The following is an 18,754-nucleotide window of genomic DNA, read 5'->3' on the forward strand; positions in this document are numbered from 1 at the left end:
ATAGAACACCAGCTCTGAAGTCAGGAGGACTTGAGTTCAAATCTGGTCTCAGATACTTAATACTTCCTACCTATGTGACTCTGGGCAAGTCACTTAACCCCAATTTCTTCAGCAAAAATAATAATATAATAATGGCTTTTTATTTTTCAAAATACATGCAAAAATAGCTTTCAACATCCATCCTTGCAAAACTTTGTGTTCCAAAATATTCTTTCTCCCTCCTTACCTCTGCCCTCCTCTTGACAGCAAGTAATACAATATGGGTTAAATATGAGCAATTCTAAACATATTTCCACATATATTAAGCTGTGCAAGAAAAATCAGATCAAAAGGGGGGAAAATGAGATAGAAAAAACAAGCAAACAACAAAAGTAAAAGTACTATGTTGTCATCCACATTTAATCTCCATATGGACCTATGGTTTCATTGGTATAGGTAACTCCTGATGAAGCATGTCCCTATACTATAAGTATTTTGTACTTAAGACATTTATAGATTTGCTGCCTTGTGTACTTAGCTTCACTTATAGATAAGTGAGTTGGCCTCAGGGTCACTCATTTAATATAGGTATCAGAGACAAGATTTGAACCCAAGTAAAATTCTGATGTTAACTCTCTTTTCATCATACCATGCTATTATGTTTTCTGGTGATTAAAATTTTGTAAGTTGAAAGTTCTTCCAAAGCAGAATCATGATATTTTAAACTACTTTTTCCATCAGAAATAGTGTGTAGGAGGAGTATATATTATCTTCTTACAATTAATTTTTTTTTTTTTTTTAATTTTAGTTTGGCAGATCTCATGCCCAGAGTCAAAGTAGAAGCAGTAGAAACTGTTGAAGGCTGTACACATGAGGTAAGTGTAAATAATAAGGAATACAATGACTTTAGACTAGCCTTTTTTGTAAGTAATTAAGTTAGTAGGCAATAATCAGCTTAATTATCAGTACAGCTTGGAAAGACTAAGCAGTATCTGTGTTAACATATTGTCTTTTGTATATAAGATCACAGATTTAGAGAGGGAAGGAACCTTGAAGGCCATTTTGTTAGATGTTACATATGTTATAAGAGAAGTAAAATAACATACACTAGTTCTTCAGATTCGGTACTCTTCCTCTTATAGCATGCTGCTTATCTTCCACTTTTGATTCATATCCTCAGATTTAGAGGTCTAGAATTCACAAATCCCAGTTTCTCTGCCAGATAACTGTTTTTGATAATCTATAGTCTCTTTGTAGGACAAAGGCTCTTAATCTCTTTTTTTGCCATGGACTACTTTGGCAATCAGTGAATCCTATTAATATCATTTTCAATGCATTAAATAAAATATACAGGATTACCAAAGAACTAATTTTATTGAAATTATTAACATTTTTTAAAAGTTCATGGAACTCAAGTAAAAGTTCTTGAGCAAACTTTTATTAACTCAGAGTTTATAAAACGGGTGAGAGAAGCAATTAAAAGATACATTGTTAAGATACAAGAAATATTCAAAGCAACATCTAATGTACAAGAATGACTTAAAGCTCCAATGGGAGTTTTACTATTAAAACGTTTCTTACATATTTCAAGATTCAAAGATTCTCAGAAATATAAAACAGATTATTAGATTTTTTTTTTGTAAGTCTTCATTAAATAGTCTAGTCTGATATCCTTCTGATTTCCTGATATCAATTTTCTTTTTTTGAAGTCTTGACTTGTGCTTTAGCTTACTTGGAATTTTGTTCATTAGGGATTTGGCGTTTCTTTTGCAAATTGTGCCTTTACATCCTTTCAGAAGAATGTCTACTTTCCTTTCTATAGCTAAACTTACCCATAATATAAAGCATGCCTAATCTGCTTCCTCCTTTTCCATGTAACTTTATTGTTTCAGTAATTGTGCTAAAGCCAAGTCCAGTTATTCTTCTAGCTCCTAAAAATCTTTATGGAATTGTACAATGTGAGATCTGGAAAATCATAGAAATCATCTTATCTTATTCTCCTTTTACCTGAAGTATGAATCATCTTTGTAAAAAGTATCTAGTGCTATTGGAAGATTTCTTGTGACTAGGGACTCATTACTTGCTGTACAATCTTTTTTCAAATATCCCTAAGCCAGGAATTGGATTAAGCAATCCTGGAGAAATTTCTATTGTCCTTTTTTAATGTCCTATTTAAATGTATTTCCTCACCTCCAGTAGCATTATCATAATTAATTATCCGGAATCCAAATTTAATGATCACTAGGATGATAATAAGTAGTTAGTCATTATAGAATGCTTTAATGTTTGCAAAGTATTTTACAAATTTTATTTCATTTAATCCTCACAGCAACCCTGGGAAGTCCTATTATTGTCCCCATTTTATAGATGAAAATGTTTTTATAGGTATTATTAAGTGATTTACTTAGGGATACAACAGTGTCTTAGGACCAGATTTGAACATTAGCATTTGTTGACTCTTAAGTCCAGCATTTCCTCAGAGAGTCATTGGTATATGTAAGCTGTTATTTCAGTGAGGAGATCAAAGAACCTAGAGATCACCATAGCCACCAAACAGTTGATATCTTTGTAAGTCAGGAACATTAAGCACCAATTATGTTAGGCACTGTGCTTAAAGCACTAGGGATAAGAAAGAAAAGAATCTCTGCCCTCAAGCAGTTTACAGTCTAACAGAGCAAATAATATACTAAAAAATTGGGGCAAATGAAGAAGAAAAGGTCACCTGGACAGGAGGATGGAGCATCCAGTCACAGTGCAAATAGATGAGAAATGAGATGTGTGAGCTGGTCTCTCTTCTTAATGGCAGTTAATGTCTCTATCTCCAGTCAGAGAGGCAGAAATTAAAATGTTACAATGGTAACACTATTGTAAAAACAAAACAACTTTTGAAAGAATTAGGAGTTCTATCTTTTGAAAGAATAGGAGCTCTATGATATCTTGCATATCATATCACTTGATATGATCTATGCCCAAAGGACTATAAATTCATGCATATCTTTTGATCTAACAATACCACTACTAGGCATGAATCCCAAAAGAGATTTTTAATAAGGAAAAGAGCCTATATGTACAAAAATTTTTATTGCAGCTCTCAGGACAAAAAATTGGAAATTGAAGGGCTGCCCATCAATTGAGAAATGGCTAAATAAATTGTGGTATGTGTTTGTGATGCAATACTATTACTTTGTAGGAAATGATGAGCAGGATGCTCTCAGAAAAATCCTGGAAAGTTCTCCGTGAACTCAAACAAAGTGAAATGTATTATACAAAGTAAGAGCAATATTCTGGGATGGACTTATGATGAAAAATCCTACCCAGACCCAGAGAAGGAATTGATTGTGTCTGAATACATATGTAGCTCTGTTTTTTCTAATTTTCATTAGGTTGCATTACCTGCAGATGAAGAATATGTTCCACTGAAGCCACGAGATGGAAAAGCTGCCAAAGTCTGTACTTTTCTTTCAGTAATTTACAATTTTTATGATGTACATAAGCTAAAAAAATCATAATAATTATCATGTAGAAGATGTCCCTTTATTAGTCTACATATTTTAATACATTAAGGCTATTTCATTTCTCTGCTTTCTACCACTGTCTTAGTTCATAACCACTCTGCATTTTGTTAGTATTTAGCCAGTACAATGGAAAAAATTCATCACCTTATGACCAGTCTGGTAATGAGCCTCTGGATTAGAGGCTTGTCCTTGAATTGAATGCGTTAGCCTCTAGGCCCCTTGAATGTCATGTGATGATACATGACATTAAAGCTTTCAGAAATCCAAGGTTATATCCATGCAGCTATGTGGTATCAGAATTGAACTTATGGAAGTTATGATATTCAAAGTTCTTAGAGTTTTTTTCCATAACATGAAAGATTAAAATATTGAGACCAATTTTTAGTGCTTCTTGATTAAAAAACTTATTTTTTAATCCTTTTTTTTTTTGGTCTTTAGCAATAGGATCATCTGTCTGTTAGAAAGAGGTCATATTTTTCTGAAGATTCTTCTTAATCCCTTGTGTTCTTTTGTCATTCTCCTAAAAATCTTGTTGGATTTCATTTGTTTGTTTATTTAATTATTTTGCAGGAATATCCATTCATTCTTGATGCTTTTCAGAGGGAAGCCATTCAATGTGTAGATAATAACCAATCTGTTTTAGTTTCTGCACACACATCAGCTGGAAAAACTGTATGTGCTGAGTAAGTAACAGCAAACATATATAGAATATCCTAAAAATTTTAGTGAAGTTTTAAACTTAAAAAATAGTCACTGTTTATAAGAATGAGTGAAAATATGATGTTCAAGAAATGTAAGTATAGATGCTATTAGGGAAAAAAGTAGAAGTTTCATTTCTCATATTTATGGTAACCTTTAGGAATTAGAAATATAAAAATGATTTGAAATTCTTTTTAATAATATTAAAATTATCATATTCAAATTTTGATTAAAATCTGTCTGTATTTAGATCACTAGAGCAGTTTCACATTTATTACTTTGACATATTTTTCTTAACTTTAATATTAGGCTTACAAATACATAGAGAGTGATATTCTTAACATTTAGTGAAATCTTTTTGCTTTTCCAAAGATCAGCCACCTGAATTTTATTTGTGTAAAAACCTTTTAAAAAGAGAAATTAGAAGCATATTGAAAGAATAGAGGTCATAAGGGATGAGTTTTGTGAGGTTTTTTTTTTTAAACTGGTTTTGCATATTTAGGTATGCCATTGCTTTGGCTTTGAGAGAAAAGCAGCGTGTGATATTTACCAGCCCAATTAAGGCTTTAAGTAATCAGAAATACCGTGAAATGTATGAAGAATTTCAAGATGTTGGCCTGATGACTGGTGATGTTACCATAAATCCTACAGCATCTTGCCTAGTTATGACTACTGAGGTAAGTCTAACTAAATAAAACTATTAATTTTATTTTTTCCTTCACATTACTTCTGGAATTAGAACTTATAAACTCTGTGCTGTATCAGAAATTCAAAATGTTTACATACTTTTATCTAAAAGTTCTAAAATAAGCAGTATTTTGAATCTTAAATTTACTTTCTTATAATTATTTGCTTAGTAATCTGGAAATATCAGTAATTTTTATTTAAGTACCTACTGTTATTTTGGAACATGTTGTTCTGTATAGTTAAACACTAGCTTATACATTCTGAATCTGGTTGTTACTCATTTAAGTGATGACACATGACTATGGCTTTCATAAATGTGGGGTAGTAATAGGGACTTTTAAAATCACAATAGAGTTTCATTTTTATATTCATTTCTTCTTGATCTATGTAAAATAATAGTGGGTATTAATCCAAAAGTGGATGCCCTGAAAATATTCAATATGAATTATTGCATAGATATGCTTTCTTCTGCATTTTGCTATTGTTTTAATTTTCCTCACCTTTGAAGTCACAGTCTGTTTTGGATCAGTATTATAGATAGTAGGCTGAGAGTTACCATAGTTTAGTAAGATAGAGCAGTGTATTTAGAAGAATCTTTGTTTAACTCATATCTTCCATATACCGGCTGTCAGGCTCCTTGGCAAATCATTTAACCCAGTGCCCTAGATACTGTACAATTGCTAATATATATTTATATAGAGAAGTTACTAATTGTGGTATTACTGTACAAATGACATTATAAAGCTGGTCCCCCAAAAGAAAGATAATTGCTGGTTCTGGAAATTCTGTGTTGTAGTTGTGATGAGGACGTCTTAAGGAGCTATGTTGTCTGTATGACTCAAAGAAAATCCAAGAATGATCAAAAAACTATAAATACATTGTTTGTACTATGTGAGGGCTGATAGATCATCTTAGTTTTATATCATAGATGAATGATTATCTTAAAAGTTGTTTCACAATTCAGACAGTAGAAATTGAAACTGCAATTCTGAAATAAGCTTTGTTGTACATAGAAAAACAGGAATGAAATGTGACTCTCCTTGTACTATAGCTATGTTTCCTACATACTTTTATGTTTAAAAAAAAAGTACCAAATGATTCTGACATTTGAAAGCATATTTAAGAAAACATAATCTGTTACTTACCCTTTCCCCTAAAAAAAATCCCAATGCTCTTTGAAAAAACTGCTTAGGAAAGAACTGTTTTCCACTGAATTTTTAAATGTCTTACAGAAGGTATTCCATTTCCGATTCCTTAGATTTTGAGAAGTATGCTGTACCGAGGGTCTGAAGTTATGAGAGAAGTTGCTTGGGTTATATTTGATGAAATTCATTATATGAGAGATTCAGGTAATGTATAGAATCTGTTTTTTTATTGTGATTTATAAAATGTCCCTCTTGAATATTTTTATACTATATAGGCATCTCAAATTTAACATGAATAAAACAATTCATTATCTTTCTCTCCCAAACCCTCTTCTCTTTCAAACTGTTATTATCAGGGGCATTATCATCCTCAGTCTATTACAATTATTTTCATTTTTAAAAATAAATACATTTTAAATTTTTTTTTGTTTAGTGAAGAAAATCAATTTTATCTCTCCACCCCTCCCATGTTCCCTTACTTCATCACAACTTAGCCTTCAAAGGACCTTGTGATCATTTAGTTTAAAAGTCCTTTGTGCCACATAATTTTTACTTTAGATTTTTTATAAATTACTACTCTCCCTTGTTTGATGTGAAGTAGAAATATATTTTTCCTTTGAATATGAAGGTATCTTTGGGGGCTACTTTGAGCCCTAAAGTATTCAAGCTATTACACTTCAATGCATATATTTTTTGAAAGCTGGGCTGAAATTATGGAATCAATCCACTGAGGTCAGGACTGCTGAGCGCTTGAGGCTAACTACCGATTGGACAATACGCTATGGGCATATGCTTGGAAAATGGTCCTTTCCACTATCTGTACTGACTCAATGATTGATGTAAAAAGGATTGTAGGAGGGACTAGGAGGTGGAGAAAAGCTAGCCAGGGACACACTCTTGGCGGTAGACGAGGGAAGGTGGTCCCGGAGATTCTGCTTCCAATCCTGTTCAATCCTGATCTGGGGACCAACAATAAAGATTGAGGACTTTTGCTTCTCCTGACTCCGGCTGATTCTGGGGTGTCCTGGGTGCTAGCACGGTCATTACAATAGAATGGCTTCAATGTAATGCTAATCTAGTTTTATGATAAGGATAAGTAAACGAGAAGAAAAAAAGTTTGTGGCAATGTTACTTCAATAATTTGGAGTTCTGTATTTGTGACTTTTATTTTCTAGAGCGTGGTGTGGTATGGGAAGAAACTATTATTTTGCTTCCTGATAATGTTCACTATGTCTTCCTTTCTGCTACTATTCCAAATGCTCGACAGTTTGCAGAGTGGATTTGTCATTTACATAAACAGGTACTACTTTCTTTACCAGAAACATGATTTCTGTGTCAAGGAGCAAAATACCTTAGTTTTAAATGTCCAGTACTCTACTGCCTCTATAATAAAGAAAATGAAGGAAAAGGGTGAAAAAACCAAAAGCAAGAATCCTTGTTTATAATGTTTTATTCACCTTATTTGTATGAATGAAAACTTTTCATTTCTTAGGTAGTTGGCAAAACTGAACAAATGATCAAAGGTGGGGGAAGAGTGAAGAATAAAAACCATATCCGTATACCAGTTAAAATACAACAGACACCTTGAATTATGTCATGGCTACAAAACCTTGAATACATATGGACTAGTGTATATGTACACTTTTTGGTTAGCTACTTGATGTATTTCTGGATTACTACTCTTATTTTGTCTTACTCCAAGATTTACCTGTTTTTATCCAAAATTTTGCACTATCAATCTGCTAAAGTTAATTTAATCTTGTTTACCGCCTTACTAAAAATAATCACACAATTTCAGAGGCAAGGGACCTCATATCTCATCTGATCTCCTTTACCAAATATCTGGAAAATGATCTAGCCTTGGCTTTTGAATATCCACTGAGGGGTTAGCCCACTACTTCCCAAGTGAGCCTTTTCTACTTTTGAATAGCTTTCACTTTTTTTTCCTTATCTTTTTTTCATAAAAATGGATTTTTTATTTTTTTTATTTTCAAAATACATGCAAAAACAATTTTCAGCATTCACCCCTGCAAAACCTTGTGTTCCAAATTTTTCTCCCTCCTCCCCTAGACAGCAAGCACTTCAATATATGTTAAATATGTGCAATTCTTCTTCTAAACATTTCCACATTTATTATGCATCAGACCAAAAGGAAAAAAAAATGAGAAAGGAAAAAAAGCAAACAAACAACAACAAAAGGTGAAAATACTATGTTGTGATCCACACTCAGTCCCCATAGTCCTCTCTCTGGGTATAGATGGCTCTCTATCACAAGATAATTGGCCTGAATCATCTCATTGTTGAAAAGAGCCACATCCATCAGATTTGATCGTTGTATAATCTTGTTGCTGTGTACAGTGTTCTCTTGATTGTACTTACTTTACTTAGTATCAGTTCATGTAACTCTCAGTCTTAAAAACTGTTTTTCTTACAGCAGGTCTCATATTCATCTTTTCTTCTTCTCAAGATTTCTTGGTTCTTATTTCCATAATCTCTTTTTTTAGCCATTCAAGAAATGTTAAAGACATTACAAGCAGAAATTAAAACCTGTGTTCTTTTTAGAAAAACATGTTAGGTGCTAAAATTATTTAGACTCAATTATAAAGTTCTATCTGTCAAAATTGACTTTTTTTTGACATAATGTTTTATTTTAATTACTTAAACATGTATATATAGACATAGATAACTACACATATACCTATGTACATATATACATAGATTATATGTCTACATTATACACATCTATAAGAGACGGATAGTTATAATATAAATGCACATATAATGTAGATTTTTTTTCAACCTCAACAGTATTTCCCAATATAATCATTTCCTTTTGCAGAGAGACATTCCTTGTATATAGTAAAGAATAAAAAAGACATTTCATAAGTTTAGCAAAAACTACACAATTGAAAGAACATGTTTCAAAATTTATTCAACATCATATTTCCCTATTCATATCTATAATCTCCCCTTCTCAGCAGAGACAAGAGGGAGCATTCTTCTTATATTTCTTTAAAGCCAAATTCTGTCATAGTATTTCAGAGAATTTGTTTTAAATTTTTTAGTTCTTTCCATTGACATCATGTATATCGTGTTTCTGGTTTTAATTAATCACATTGCCATAGTTTATATAATTCTTCCCATCATCTGCATCATATCTATAATTTTTCCATGCACATTAACATTCCTCTATTCATATACTGTCTCTTTTTTAACCATTCCCCCATTAATGAACATCCACTTTGTTTCCAGAATTTGATCACTGTGAAATAAAATCTCAAAGTTACTTTGGTTTGTTATTTCCTTTATAATTAGTGATTTAGTGGTGCATTGTTTTGCTTTATTGTTGATCTATTTGTTCCTATCTTAGGATACACTTAGGACCACTTAGATACAGAACTGGAAGGGACCCGAGAGGTCACCTTTTCATTTTATCTGAGGAAATAGAAGCCTAAAAAGTGACTTAAACAAAATGACACAGGTCACAAGCATTAGATTCTTTGCACTGCGCCATAACAGACCCTTATCAGAGAAATTTGATTCAAAGACTTATACCAGAAATTCAAGGATAGTTCAGCATTAGAGAAACAACACAATCATGTTAAAAACAAAAACACTTTAAAATACCATATTATATTAATGTTTATCATTATTATTAATAACATAATAGATAAATATATTTATAAATTTTAGAATGAATTCAATAAGAATAATAAAACATGTTAATAATACATTATGCTAATAGATTTAGAAAAAAGCTTTTGACACAAAATACAGTGTTCATTCTAAAAACTTTACAAGGTAATATAGGCCTTATCTATTAAAATATTTTTTTTATTGATTGGAGAGGAGGTAGGTACAGTTTATATCATCTGTATAATCCATGAAGTCTTTGCATCCTTCCTCATCTGCTACCAAGCTTTCTCTTTTAAAATACTTTTTAAAAGGAAGAGAAAAAGTCTCACAAAACTAACTAGCCTATCCCCCCAAAAAAAGTCTGAAATTATATGTTATACTCGCTGATGGTCCCTCACCTTTGTAAATAAGTTGTGGTAGGGAAGTGATAGTCTCTCCATATTTTTCCTTTGGGACCAAGGTTGGTCATTATGATTTCATAGCATTCAATTTTACTTGTTTTGGTTTTTTCCATTTGCACTTTTATACTCATCATGTATATTGTTTTCTAGCTTCACAGAATCTCTAACCCCCTTCTCTTTATTTAAAACCTTTCTGTTTAAAAAAGCCTTTTAATTCAGGTATTTATCATATCTTATCTGGTTTATTACAGTAATCTTCTGAGTGGACCCTCTATTTCATCTTGCTCCACTCCATCTATTCCTCCACATTGGATAAAGAAGTGATTTTCTTAAGCTTACATATTATCATGTCACATCCCTTTTGTAATATTTCCATTGCATAAATTCCAGTGGCTCTATATTTGTCTGAAGGATGAAGTATAAACTCTTTTCTGGTCTCGTTGTACATAACTACTGCTTTTTCATGGTACATTTCAGCTAAATCAGCCTTCTCTTTTCCTTATACAAAGCATTCCATGTCTTGTCTCTGGTTTTAAAGAGAATTTATATTTAGAGATTTAATTAGGTTCAAAACCTCTTGGATTAAAAGGAATGATGCAGTGGAACAGAAGAACTTTCAGGGAAGTTCTTCTTCCCTCTTCCTCCCCAGCTTGTAGCATTTAAACAGTTGCTATCGGATCAACAAATATCCTTTTCCTTGTAGAATGCCTCGTTTTGGGAGGGAGGGGGGCAGCTAGAAATCCCTGCTATTTGATGGAAGCTTTGAGAGCTACAGAGATGGAAGCCTGTAATTCTGACAGTCTGAGTTATTTGATTCAAATGATAGTATGACCTTTTGTTCCAGACATTATATCTGAATCCTTTTAAGCCAGTTATGGGTAGCTATGACCATGGTACTATAGTTTAAGAGGTTTTGTGTGTGTGTGTGTGTGTGTGTGTGTGTCCTTTAAATTTTCCTTCTTAAAAATTTCTGAGAGTATTTAAAAAGATTATTCTCCTATGGATTCAATGTTTGGAACATGTAATTTCCTTAGGTTAATGTTTGTAATTGTGTAGTATTTTAAGATTCACAAAGCACTTTACAAGTAATCTCTTTATTTTCATAACCACCCTGAAAAGTAGCTACCATTATTATTCCCATTTTACAGAAAAGGAAGTAGAGTTAACAGGTCAGGACTTGCCCAAAGTCAATAAGCTTTAAGTGTTTCAGGCCAAATTTGAATTCACATCTTTCTAATTCCAGGTTCAGCATTCTGTCCACGTGTTGTGCCACTTCTCTGTCTCAGTAAGATTCAAACGAAATTTAGCTAGGAAAAAATGTATATGTTTAAGTAATAAACTATTTTCATTTTTTCTTAAAATTTATTTTACAGCCTTGCCATGTAATTTACACAGATTATCGACCAACTCCATTGCAACATTATATTTTTCCAGCAGGGGGAGATGGCCTTCATCTTGTTGTTGATGAAAATGTAAGTGACTTTTGTGTATTGTTTTTTCCTTAATCATAATTCTTTTAATCCTCAATAGGAGGTGAAGGCTAGTTTCCTTATTTAGGCTTTTGTTTATAAATTACTTTGTATAGATTTTAATATTGTATGAAAATCATGTGAATCTTTCAGAAATGAATTCTTTTTTTGTCAGCTTGGTATGACTATTTTATTCTAAGAAATTATATTATTTGAGAGGAAAACAGTTGTGATGTAAAAGGTGTTTGAATTGTGTTGACATTTTTGATGAAATTACTTAGAAAAATATCTTTGATTCCAGGGTGATTTCAGAGAAGATAATTTCAATACCGCAATGCAAGTACTTAGAGATGCAGGAGATTTGGCAAAAGGAGATCAGAAGGGGAGGAAAGGAGGAACAAAAGGTAATCTCTATATTTTTCTTTGAAGGTACTAAATGGTATTCGGTTTTAAATTATTTGATGTTAAAATTAGATTTTTGTTTTTAGGAAGTTTCACAGATGTATGGGTTTAAATTAATGCCTTACACACAAAAAATAATTTTTAAGTCAGCCTTTTGTCTTTGCAGGACCGTCAAATGTATTTAAAATTGTGAAGATGATTATGGAAAGAAACTTTCAGCCTGTAATTATTTTCAGCTTCAGTAAAAAGGACTGTGAAGCATATGCCCTCCAGATGACCAAATTAGATTTCAACACAGGTACTAGTACATTTCAATATAGCTTTTATATTAAATTTATTCACTCAGTTATTCAATTTTTGTGACTTTTTATAAGTTTTTAAAACTAGTTATTTCTCAGTTTTGACTGCATTATTTTTTCTGGGAAGTCGTCATATGCATTTTAGTTTTCCATAAGAAAAATATTGCAATTGAGTTTCATGTTCCTGACCCTCGACTCAGAATGTAGTAAATCAAAAATAGGAATAATAATGTATCATAATAGTGAAGATGCAAATATTAAGCTTGACAGTAATTTAATATCATAAAATGTTCAGATGCTAGAAATTGACACACATTGATATTCTTAGGTTCTTATTGTATTATAAGTATATGTAGTATATAAAAATACAACCCTTCTGACCTAAAAGTAATATTTCCGCTACAATAATCAACCCTTATTTTTAACAGCCTTCGTAAACTGTGCTACAACTTTTAGCAATTAATATGTATCAGTTATGGAAGAGACTCAAGGAAGATGTATTTGGTTCCTTTTTTCTCCTTTTATATGTCTCTGGAACATTATTACTATCTATCCCTGTTAAAAAGACAAAAGAACAGATTGGAAGTTCCATGGAACTCCTAGGGGAAGGAATTAATTGATGTGGGTCCTAGAGAATTGCAAATAACATGAGGGATATCAGCAAAGACAGTGGAGCAAGTTATAGGGCTATTTATTACATATATCTTTATATGCTTGGGGTATTTGCAAAGATTTTTTTTTCTTTTTAAAAATTCCCTATGTACTGCTAAGAATCTCTTTTGTTCCCTCAGGTGTGGTTGTTTTGATTTTTTTGAGAGATAGGGTTAAGAATTTTAGATGTTCTATCAGAAATTTGAAGAAATTTCTCTGTAGGAGAGAACTTTACCAGTTTTACAAAGCTACCAAAACTGGTTCTTCAATGATAATCAGGCAAATGATTCCAGATTTTAAATGGAAGGATAGATGAACTGTTTTTTCTATGCTAGTCCTGCTGGTTCTATCACGTTTGGATGACCGTTTTAGACCACTGATTTATCTGAGGTTTATAAAAGTTATACTGTTGTTAGAAAATTATAACACCTTAATCAAATCCAGTATCTTTTTTAATATTTTTATATAGGACTCTTTCTTATTGCCATATGGAATTTTAAATGTTTTAATTAAAAATGAAAATGTGTCTTTTTAAAAAAAAAAAATGTACTTGTGCTTAATTCTTTTAGAAGTTGCAGTTAGAATCTAAGAATCTGCCTTGCAAGTCTCACCTGGATCAGTACTTACTGTTTTTGTGACCTTGGGGAAGTCACTTAACTTTTCTGGGCCTTAGTTTTAGCATTTACAAAGTATTATCATTGTACTAGATGGATCCCAAGCTTTTATAAGGATGTCATCAATGATTTTCAAAATGGAATTTCCTCAAATGTCTTCAGTGTTAGCAGGTTTTTCAGAAGAAGTGAAGTTGTAGACGTTATTATTTGGCACTAATAATTTTTTATTCATTTTATAACATTTGGCAATTATTTTAGGAAAATAAAATGCCTTCCTGGTAAGTTTGTAGTCTAGTAGAAAAAACACCAAAAATGTTGGCTGTGCCTATTTGATTGTATAATATTAGGCCAGTGTGTAATGTTAGACCAAGTGATTACCTTTTTTTTTTTTTTTAAGGCCTTAATTTCCTCATTTGTAAAAAGAGAAGATTGGACCCTTCCTATTCTTGATGATACAAACTAATTTTATGTGCATTTTAAAGTCTTATGGGGGAAAAAAAAAAAAAAACCTTTGAAGTAGCCTAGCTACTGAATTAATTAACTGTGTTAAATGTTTGCTTGATCTCATGGGTGAGCAACTCTTAAAGTTATTTTATTGCTAGGATAATCCAGTGCTAAAATTATTATGACAGTAATTTTTTATTGTAGTATGTTAATATTGTTAGGTAGTTATGTAATAGCAAATATCTTAAAACTATTTTGCCCTCCCCAAGTTTTATATTTATTTATGAGCCAAGTTCAGATTTACATAATGATTTTTTTCTTAAGTTGCCCTAGTATGAAAATTTTTTCTGTTAATATTTAAATAATTTTATAAGTCACATTATTTGGATGGCATCTGATATCTGGTGATTGGTTTCTTGATAACTTAAACGATTTTTTTTTCCTTTTAGCTGAAGAAAAGAAGATGGTTGAAGAAGTATTTAATAATGCAATTGACTGTTTATCTGATGAAGATAAAAAGCTTCCTCAGGTGAGCACTAAAGCAGTTAACCTAAGCTTCATTATTAATAATAGTTCTTTTCTATTTTGAGATGTTGAAATATTATTTCTACAACATTGCTACAAGTATGACTTTATGTACATAGGAGATTTTGCTTTGAACCTGAGGTTTTTGCTTTTCTTTTCTTTGCATTTGCCTGTTTTAAGTTAATATTTTTCTGAAAGCTATTGATAGAGATCAAATGCTTTTAGATGTAAAAAGATCATCTTAACTGCAGCATGTAAATAAATTAGCTTGTGGTCCATATATCCATTAAAAACAGTTAAAATATAACCCAAATATTGAAAGTAAAATATAAGAAAAATTTTGCCTTTTAAAAATTTTATTCCTTCTTTATAGGTTGAGCATGTGCTTCCTCTTTTGAAGAGAGGAATTGGTATTCACCACGGTGGCTTGCTTCCTATTTTGAAAGAGACCATAGAAATTCTATTTTCAGAAGGATTGATAAAGGTATGGCTATAATTATTTAGTTGCATTTTAAAAATCATGCTTGATGAAGCTTTTGGAATGTTATAGGAAAAAACATTATCAGCAGTTTTTGTTTTCTTTTCAACTAATGTGTACTTCTCTCCCCTCCCCCCATGTATAACTTTTTTTAAAATTACTTTATAGCCAGGTAGATAATTGAGTATCTGAGAAATCATTCTAGTCTTTATATATGGAATTCTTTTGGTCTTTTTTTTTTTTTTAATACATATACAACATAACTCCTGTTACAGTAATAGTAAATGTTAACAACAAAGTTTCACATTAGCTATGTTTGAAGCAAAAGTGAATGAGAGAAGAGGGAGATGGAGAGAGACAGAGGGAAAGGAGAGGGGCAGGGAGAGAGAAATTCCACATTCTGAATATATAGTTTGTTTAATCATTCTGGTTTGAAAAATTTGAAAGACTTTCAAAACTCTGTTTCTGTAATATTATTATTGCTATACAAATTATTCTTCTGGTTCTCTTCACAACACTCTTCATTGTTTCATTCAAAATTCTTCCACTTTCTTTGAAACTTCCCTTTCATCATTTCTTTCAGTGTGACAGTACTCCATTACACCTGTATTCCACAAACCATTCAGCCATTTCTGAACTGACGACCGCCCTTTGAGATTCCAATTTTTGGTTACCTCAAAAAAGAACTATAATTATTTTTATGCATCCTTATTTAGATTTTTTTGCTTATGATTAATCTCTCCTCTCCAATTCTCTATTCTCTTTCCTATTTTATCTTTTATTCTCATTTTATTTGAATGAGTTTTGTACTCAGTTCTGTGTGTATTCTCTCCTTTGACAAGTTCACATGAATGTGAGGGTCAAGTGTCAACCCCATCCTCCCTTATTTGAATACTTTTACTTACTTACCCTTATTATGTGAGAATTTTTCCTAACCTTCCCTATAAGTATATTCTTCTGCCTCTCTCTTTTCATTCTTCTTTTGTGATATAATAGAATTACTCTCAGACTTCTGTCTAATTAGACTCCTTCTGTGACCCTCAATAATAGATCATAAGGGAACATATGTAAGTTAAAATGTAAGCATTTCTTTCTTTGTTTAATCCTTTGTCATTTTTAGTTCATTTTTACTTTTTGGTGTTTCTTTTCACTCCTATTTTATTTGAACTGAAAAGTTTTTACACAGCTCAGGTTTTTTTAGTTTTTTCCCAATAAGAATGACAGGTTCTCTCATTTAAATTTCTTTTTTGCCCCTAAAGGATTATACTCAGTTTGGCAGTCATTCTGAGACCTCATCTCATTCCTAGACTCCAAAGTATACCATTGCTGGTTGTTTTTGAATTTGTTTCTCATACCCAGCCCAGTACATGTGGCTAATCCTTTCCCCAGATTATCATCTTTGGACAGAGGTCCCCTCCTCTACTCTTTGTCCAGAGACAGGCAGCAAAATTGCATGTTTACATGTTTATCCTGGAGGAGAGTCCTTGTCTTGGAGTGGAAACTAACCAGAGCAGCTGATGGAACATCAGGGACAAGAAGTAGATGAAGTCAATGGAAAGACAATCTGTTACTTTTCTAGTAATTTTATTGCCAAGAAATGGTGTCCCCTTTCCCTGGCTTGCAAATGGATTGTTTTGCCTTTTTAAATTTTATTATACATATCTTTTTGGTACCACAGGACATCTTATGATGGAGGCTATATTTATTATAAATGTTTAGATTTTCCAGTTTAGTTTATAGACTAACACATACCTTAATTGAATTAGCCTTGGAAACTAGCAAGGAATCACATAGCCAAAAAGAAAGGTGTTGTATCTCTTGGCAGTAGGCGGGTGTTGGATAAAATTTTCATTTACTCATCACAAATAATCTCAGCCGTCATGTCAGGAGAAAATCAGCTCAGTCAAACTAATTCACTTCAGTGTCCATGTGCCCATGACTCCTTATCCGCCAATTGGTATCTCCAAAGACCTCAGCTTGAAAAGGCCAAATCTCCCACTGTATTCAGGGCCATCCCTAGTCCTCCTGATCTCTCTCTGACCACTGGACTCAGATGGCTCTGGAGAGGAAGTGAGGCAGGTGACCTGGCACAGCCCTCCCTTACGTTCAATTCAGTGGCATGTCATGGCATCATCTCCTTAAGACTTCATCCTCTTTTGAGAACTAAGTACAATCACCACCACCATTTCTTATAAAAAGAGTCAGGAGGACACAGTAGAAAGTGCCATCTTGTCATTTATTGCTTATGTGACCCAGGGCGAGTCACTTCACCTCTTTTGGACTCATTCTCCCCATATGTAAAATAAAAGGATTGGACTAAATGGTTCTTGAGGTCACTTCCAGATGTATTATGTTAGACTTTTTCATCAAAATGGACTTTTTAATTGATGGAACTTCAGGTAGTTATTACATTCAGATTCTTAATGGAGGGAAGAATACTTTTAGATAATATAACTAAGAAAATTCAAATTTATTAAAAAAAAGAAGAAGTAGAAGAAGAAGCATTTCCTATCTGGTAAACAGAGAATTTGAATAGGCATATTTTGGTTGGGGAGGGGGGGGGGAATTGAAATTAATGACTGACAACTCTGAAAAAATGGTTCAAATCACTAACGTTTTGATAAATACAAATTCAAGCAGCTCTGATATTCCACTTCACTTCCATCAAATTGGGGGAAAAAAGAGTTATTGGCGATATCGCCAGAAAATATGCCCAATAAATGCACTAGTGTGAATTGGTAGTCATTTTGGAAAGCAGTTTACAACTTGTTTCAAAAGTCACGAAATCCTTGCAAATATAATTACTATGTTTCTATCCCAAAATGATCAGAGAAAGAAGAAAAGAACCAATATGTACACAAATATATGTAGAAACTCTTCTAGGCAAAGAACTTAAAAACTAAAGGGATGTCCAAAATCTGGAAAGACTTGGATGAAATGACCCAGAACAACAAAAAAGTAATTCTTAGAATAACAATAACAATATAAAGATAAACATTTGAAAAACAACAATGATGTATGTTAATTGCAATTGCAGAAGCTGTAGCATGCTGTTACATATCTCCTGGTGGGTGATAAACTTAAGATGCAAATGACCAATACAGCCATATTGGTTTAAAAGTTTTTCTTTTCTCTTAAAAAGTCTAAAGGAGTGTAATATTGTGGACTTGGAATCCAAAAAAAAAAAAAAAAAAAAGGAAAGAGAACAGAAGGAATCCCAGAAATTCAAAGCAGTTTTAAAAGTTAATTTACCATATACAATGAAGAAAAATAAGCCCTACATATTAGAGATTTATAGTAAATGTGAATTCTCTCTTATAAAAATAGCCATTTTATTTTTCTTTTTGCTACATTTAGAATCTTTTTAAAAAAGTTAAAAAGAAAAAAAAATTTTGGTAGGAAGAGCACAACTTAAGTAGGTTCTCCCCTCCTTGCTAGTTTGAGCATAAGGTATAGTTACCTTTGATTGTTTTTCATAGTTACCTTCTCTTTTTTCTGAATATTTAGTCATGCTAAAAATAACTTCCTAGTTTTCCACACCAATTCTATGGCTTTGGTAGTTCAATTGTGCAAGTAGAGTGTAAAGCAGAACTTAGAAATCATCACTGGGGTGAAATCTTTCCTAACTTCTGTTTCCTCAACTTCAAAATGAGGGGTTTGGACCAAATAGACTGTCCCTTCCAGTTCTGGATCTGTGATCCTGTAGTTTAGGAGCCTTGATAATGTGCTCACATTGGAGACATTGTTAATGACCACTTGCTTGAATAAACAAGTTATTACTGTGCCTTGTTTCAGTCAGCTGATTCTAAA

General features: G+C 32.2%; 1 protein-coding gene across 1 annotated transcript in view; it reads left to right on the forward strand.

The window, feature by feature from the left end:
- The window catches only part of MTREX (Mtr4 exosome RNA helicase), an 88,393-nt gene that overhangs the window by 7,471 nt on the left and 62,168 nt on the right, over nt 1-18,754 (forward strand). The window contains exons 3-13 of the mRNA XM_051990766.1: nt 788-854; nt 3,363-3,425; nt 4,065-4,177; nt 4,696-4,870; nt 6,139-6,229; nt 7,201-7,325; nt 11,436-11,534; nt 11,833-11,935; nt 12,100-12,231; nt 14,391-14,470; nt 14,840-14,950. Coding sequence (XP_051846726.1) covers nt 788-854; nt 3,363-3,425; nt 4,065-4,177; nt 4,696-4,870; nt 6,139-6,229; nt 7,201-7,325; nt 11,436-11,534; nt 11,833-11,935; nt 12,100-12,231; nt 14,391-14,470; nt 14,840-14,950 — 1,159 coding nt within the window. The remainder of the gene's footprint in view (nt 1-787; nt 855-3,362; nt 3,426-4,064; nt 4,178-4,695; nt 4,871-6,138; nt 6,230-7,200; nt 7,326-11,435; nt 11,535-11,832; nt 11,936-12,099; nt 12,232-14,390; nt 14,471-14,839; nt 14,951-18,754) is intronic.

This window comes from Antechinus flavipes, chromosome 1, assembly GCF_016432865.1.
Source record: "Antechinus flavipes isolate AdamAnt ecotype Samford, QLD, Australia chromosome 1, AdamAnt_v2, whole genome shotgun sequence".
Classification (NCBI taxonomy): domain Eukaryota; kingdom Metazoa; phylum Chordata; class Mammalia; order Dasyuromorphia; family Dasyuridae; genus Antechinus; species Antechinus flavipes.